Source organism: Amphiura filiformis, chromosome 3, assembly GCF_039555335.1.
Source record: "Amphiura filiformis chromosome 3, Afil_fr2py, whole genome shotgun sequence".
Classification (NCBI taxonomy): domain Eukaryota; kingdom Metazoa; phylum Echinodermata; class Ophiuroidea; order Amphilepidida; family Amphiuridae; genus Amphiura; species Amphiura filiformis.
In genome coordinates this window covers 32,052,691-32,059,085 of record NC_092630.1, presented here as the reverse complement: position 1 = coordinate 32,059,085, position 6,395 = coordinate 32,052,691, and the positions used below count along the sequence as shown (strand labels likewise).

The window sequence follows — 6,395 nt, the reverse complement described above, 5'->3', positions numbered from 1 at the left end:
TACACAAATGCAGTTTTCGTCCATTTTCAGTAATATCAATGTCACACCAAAACGAATTAAGCTATTTCCATGAAAGTCACACAATAAGTAGGTGACATACCGGGTATGTGCCATTATGTTGCATTTATCAAAATTAGATAGGGCCTACGATCTATGGTTGAAAGTTATTTACATCAAGTTCATGAGGTAAGACAAAGAAGATCATTATTATGTTTAGATGAATCCAAGTGTGTGAAAATAATTGGATCCAAAACATAATAATGATAAAATTGCATGCTTTACGCCCACTATTTATTTATTGGTCTCGCTATGAGTTTTAAAATATTGGACTCGACTACGTCTCGTCCAATATTTTAAAACTCATAGCTCGACCAATAAAATGGGCTCAATCAATCCAATTTTATATATCATACTTGACGTACATGTATATGCCGCCTGGAACCGATGGTCAGCTGATGGTGACATGTATAAATTTTTACACTATACAAAATTACAGAAGTTAACAGTAAATCATCCGTAGGTATATGTGGCAACGTATGTTTTTTATCGATTTTATTACTGTAACACATGGTGTTTTTATATAAAACTGTTTTTCACAATTGAAAATTATTGAATCATCCCACAATTGAAAATGAGAAAAGCCTAATATATGACTTTTACATTTTATTCGTGGATGTGTATGGACCTCCTGTATTTAACATGTGGGATCTTGGTATACTTAGAACATTACTGTGAATACTCAGTTTTAGTGTGTCGTATTATGTATTGAGGAGCTGAAGTAGTTCACTATGAACCATTCGTCCATTCGCAGCACTTTGAACTCCAACAAACTCATTCTAGCAGGAGCGCTAATCTTCATACTTCTCTGTATCATGTATTTTTATGAAGCATCTCCTAGAAGACACAGTGTATTGATTCATGACCTCGGTCAAACAAGAACCTGGTTGGAATCACAAAGTTGGTCCCACAAGCAACTTAAAGCTCTGCCATCGTATCTCCAGGATGCGGTACACAATCATGCTCTACTCCAGGACGATGGTTATGTCGAAATATTCGGTAAATATTCGGTTTATTACAGGGAAGTCAAACCAGGAAAGTCAAGACCAATTGTGGGAGGAGTGGTATTTTTACATGGTGAACATTATACATCTCAAAGATGGATGGAAATGGGAACATTACATCTAGTGGCCAATATGGGATTAAGAGCTATCGCAGTGGATTTACCAGGTAAAGCTCTGAGCCATTTTGTTTTGACAATATTCGACCAACTCCTGCGTGTCTTGGCGAATGAGAGACCACTTGGTTGAGGTTTGCGCTCTATGATAGAGTCGATAAACCATAGATTTTTTTAAAATCTATGGACAAACATAACTTATTTTCCTTCAAATAACCCCATGCAGTATCTGCAGGCATGAGCACTTTGCAATTATCATAATTAAGAATGTTGACATGAGTAATTGAGTACGTGATTATACCCGAGATCACGGAGAATTTTCCGAAACAAGCGGTGCTGTTAAAGTAGACCTCATCTCTTCGCACCATTACTTATTACTTATACTGATAGGTTTCTCTCTATTTTTACAGGTAATGGCCACACACTACCACTTTCTTTGGCGAGGACAACTGATGTTGCTAGATTTATGGGTACCCTTTTTACTGTTTTAAAACTTGACAGACCTGTATTAGTTAGCCCATCCACCAGTAATAACTACTCTCTTCCCGTTGTTTTCGAAGAAGTGCAAATTTTGGCTGGATTTGTTTGCATATCTCCTAATGACAAAGGTCTCCATGACGCAGGTCAGCTGCATGACAAACAGGTAATTGTTGGTTGTATTGTCGTGCGTATTCTGATTGCCACTATTTTGCGAGCATACCCGGTACGTGGAAAGTCGACTTTAGTAACAACACCATAATTTTAGGCCTACATGTATACATACCAAGAAGTTGGCCCTGTAAATTTAGCAAGATTATGACGATATGAGTATATGATTTGTAGTATATTTGTGGGGACTGAGTGGGTTGGATTGGGGTGTGTGAGAGGTAGGCCTATATAAATTATAATGTACGTATTGTGTATGCCCTACCGTGTGAGTGGGGGGTACGTAGCGCATTTCTATTATTTTGCGAAGATACACGGCGTATGGAAAATCGACTTTAGGAGCACATGACAACGTGCAACCTGTATAAGCCCTATATAGCATGACGATGTGTCTACATGTCATTATGGAAAGGTTTACAAAAACGATTCTCTTTAATATATACCATCACGCGTACAGTTTCCACCTCGATACACCTGAGCACACATTTTCGTCCAAAAGCTCTAGCAGAGGATGATTTAAGGAAGCCCCATCATGCACTGCAAAAGTGTTATCACTAGAGTTTCAACTGCCACTTTACTTTTCAAATCCCATTGAACTCTGTGCAAAAGATGTTGTTTTAGAATTGTGCGTGTGTCATATTATTACTTAGTCGATTTCAGAACAAAGGTGATGTGTGTTTAAAGGATAATTCACACCTTCTGTAGATAACATAAAATGTGAAATCGACCAGCATCTTCACAGCGTTTTTTATGTAAATATAACTGTACAAATTCAAATTGAACCATGCACGTGCAGTACGTCTATATGCAGTGGGCGAGTAGTGGTGTCGTGTTAACCGCAAGTAACATAGTGGAATGTTGGGAAGTGCTTAAATCATCCTCTGGAGCTCTAGCAAGCAGTGAATTATCTCCGCACAGTCTTTGATTACACTACACGGTTGAGTGCATAGCAATATAACGTAAGAGCTGTGGAGCTTCTAGCTGAAAAATAGGCCTCTTTGATTGTTTTTGTTGAAACCTCAAGTGGTTTTTTTTATGGTTTTTGTATAGAAACGTTAAACCTTTCCATATGATTATGTGGGTGGGTGACTACTAAATACTCTTTTGCGAGGATACCCGGCGCATGGAAAGTTGACTTTACAAATTAAGTTGAGGCTGTAAGATTATGACGATCAATGATATAGGTGGGGTGTGTGGGGGGAGGGGGGGTGGGGGTGGATGTATACATAATGTGAGTGTGGTGCGTATTCTTACTACTACCATATATTTTGCGAGGATACTCGATGATTACGTAAATATGCTTGCTGTAAATATATAGCAAGATTATGACAATGAATAGGATTTGATTGTAGCCGGGGCTTGTAGGCATTTGCTGATTGCGTGTACAGGGGTGTGTGGGCCGGTATAAAGAGGGTGGGTGTGTATATGAAATGTAATGTAATGTAATGTAATGTAATGTAATGTAATGTAATGTAATGTAATGTAATGTAATGTAATGTAAGTAATGTAACGTAATGTAACGTAATGTAACGTAACGTTACGTAATGTAACGTAATGTAAGTGTAGTGGCGGTGTTCGTGCGTATTCGTATTAATACGTTCGTACTATTTTTTTGTGAGGATACCCGGTGCATGGAAAGTCGTCTTTAGAAGCAATACCGTAATTTTATTACTTCGATCCCGTAAATATACCAAGATTATAATAACGATATTAAAGTATGATTTAGTAGTGGAGGTTGATGGCTTGGGTTTGCATACATGTCATACTGCAGTTACTGTCCGTTTTCCTATACACAATACACAGTGCTCTTACCATTGACGCGTAACCGCTACAAATAGCGTATGTTAGAAGTATGGTTAATTGCCTAGTTAACGTCGCTGTGTGAAAAATAACCGGCCAATATTAAAAGTACTCTTCTGAAATTCTAGAAAATATAGTTTTGTAACATGTCCTAAATTTTTAGCTAATTTAGATGTTTGGAAATATTCGCACTTTGGTGTTTTAGTGTATGTTATAGGTAATAGTACATTGCCTAGTTAACGTCGCTGTGTGAAAAATAACCGGCCAATATTAAAAGTACTCTTCTGAAATTCTAGAAAATATAGTTTTGTAACATGTCCTAAATTTTTAGCTAATTTAGGTGTTTGGAAACATTCGCACTTTGGTGTTTTAGGAAGGATATGTAAACGACAGATAACACCAAAAAATATGAAGAAATTATTTCCAAACCGTGTTACGGCCCACAGCCATTATGTTTCTCATTTTCAAGAATGTGGTTAACAATATGCACAGTATTGTCTCATTTCGTGAACAAAGGCCACACAGTAATTGTTACCTTGCGTTTGCTTTATAATCGTTCACCCAACTGAAACTATAATACCAGCTCATTGCTCATAACAGACACATGTGTGTGTGGATTTAACCAGAGAAGATCTGATGTAACATAGTTGAGCTGTTTTCAATGAGTGTGATCTTGGTTTAATAGCTTTTAATGGGGTTTAAGTCCTGCAAAGGCCGTGGTGAATTATACTGTAGACATGACTGCATCATGTCTAATGTAATGTAATGTAATGTAATGTAATGTAACGTAACGTAACGTAACGTAACGTAACGTAACGTAACGTAACGTAACGTAACGTAACATAATGTAATGTAATGTAATGTAATGTAATGTAATGTAACGTAACGTAACGTAATGTAATGTAATTTAATGTAATGAAATGTAATGTAATGTAATGTAATGTAATGTTATGTTAAAGCAATGCAATGTGATGCGATGTAAAAGTAATGTAATGTAATGTAATGTAATGTAATGTAATGTAATGTAATGTAATGTAATGTTATGTTATGTTATGTTAATTATGTAATGTAATGTAATGTAATGTTGTAATGTTATGTTATGTTAATTATGTAATGTAATGTAATGTAATGTAATGTAATGTAATGTAATGTTATGTTATGTTATGTTAATTATGTAATGTAATGTAATGTAATGCAATGCAATGCAATGCAATGCAATGCAATGTAATGTAATGTAATGTTATGTTATGTTAATTTTGTAATGTAATGTAATGTTATGTTAAGTTATGTTATGTTAATCATGTAATGTAATGGAATGTAATATAATGTTATGTTATGTTAATTATGTAATGTAATGTAATGTAATGCAATGCAATGCAATGCAATGCAATGCAATGCAATGTAATGTAATGTAATGTAATGTTATGTTATGTTAATTATGTAATGTTATGTAATGTTAATTATGTAATGTAATGTAATGTAATGTAATGCTATGTTATGTTAATGATGTAATGTAATGTTATGTTATGTTATGTTATGTTATGTTATGTTATGTTATGTTATGTTATGTTATGTTATGTTATGTTAATAATGTAATGTAATGTAATGTAATGTAATGTAATGTAATGTAATGTAATGTAATGTAATGTAATGTAATGTAATGTTAATATATGGGGATGGGGTCATTCAATTATACTTTTTCTATTTAGCGAGGATACCCAGTGCATGGAAAGTCGACTTTAGTAGTACCACCGCGGTGCACCGTAATTGTATCTTATAGGCATAGGCCTACACCATAAAGGCCAATACCGTATAAATGCAACGAATATCAAAATTACACCGAAAGAGTCGTATAATTTAATAATTTTAAGCTATTTTACATAAATTTATTCCACCTATACTTATTTCAGATACCAACATTATTGATATATGACGGGAACAAGCTAGAAACCAATCACTCAGTATCTTCTCTGAGACATCTGCCCAATAGCCGTGCATTTTACTTAGGCCATAGAGACGATTCGAATGTAGGCCTACCAACCAATCACAGACGCTCATCATTTCACGACGGAATATTTGTACATAAGCAGGAGTTTCATTATCTGTTGTATAATTTTCTGCAACTTGTGGTTAAGAATATAACGGACCATCGGGGGCTATCTTAGGCGGGAAAAGTCACTGCACGTTGGCAAGACAGCGTATAATAATACAGGGTGGTCCATAAAGAGCTTTACCCAATTTCAATAGTTAGTTTCTCGAAGTTGTCAAATCTGTTGCAATATTCTAGAAAAAGAACATTCTAAAAACATTTGGTGAAACAATTAATGATTGAAAAAGAATTTCAATTAGGAATGTGGCTCCAGTTTGAAGTCAAAGAATCGTTGCGAGAATTGTATAGGCCTATATATATAACCATAGGCCTATGTGTTATATGATTAAAATTACCAACGGTATTCATTGCGTTATTGGAGAATTAGAAGCAAACTTGTGAGTACTGTGTTGGTTCTTTTGTGAATCGAATCGTTTTTCACCCGAAATGTTCACTTGAAAGCTAAAGGGCAGAAGTCGCTGTAAAGACATATCTTGGGTCACAATTATTCATCATTACGGAATCCTTTTTATGTTTTGCGGTTTTTAGCTGGTTTTTGGGTTTTTTTCCTCCAAAATCCTTTCATATCCAAATTCTGAACAGTCCTTACATCTTCTCTGTTCTGAGGTAGCAATTATGAGCCCGGACATGAGCGCGGCGGACATCGAAACGAAGTGCTGGCCGGGA

The 6,395-nt window shown here is 35.5% G+C and overlaps 1 protein-coding gene across 1 annotated transcript; it reads left to right on the top strand.

Annotated features, from left to right (window-relative positions):
* Positions 1-616: 616 nt before the first annotated feature.
* LOC140148381 (putative protein-lysine deacylase ABHD14B) lies at positions 617-6,096 on the top strand. The gene is made up of 3 exons (XM_072170310.1): positions 617-1,227; positions 1,585-1,817; positions 5,530-6,096. Exons 1-3 carry the CDS (start codon positions 789-791, stop codon positions 5,782-5,784), a joined length of 927 nt encoding a protein of 308 aa, XP_072026411.1. The 5' UTR covers positions 617-788; the 3' UTR covers positions 5,785-6,096.
* The last annotated feature ends 299 nt before the right edge of the window (positions 6,097-6,395 follow it).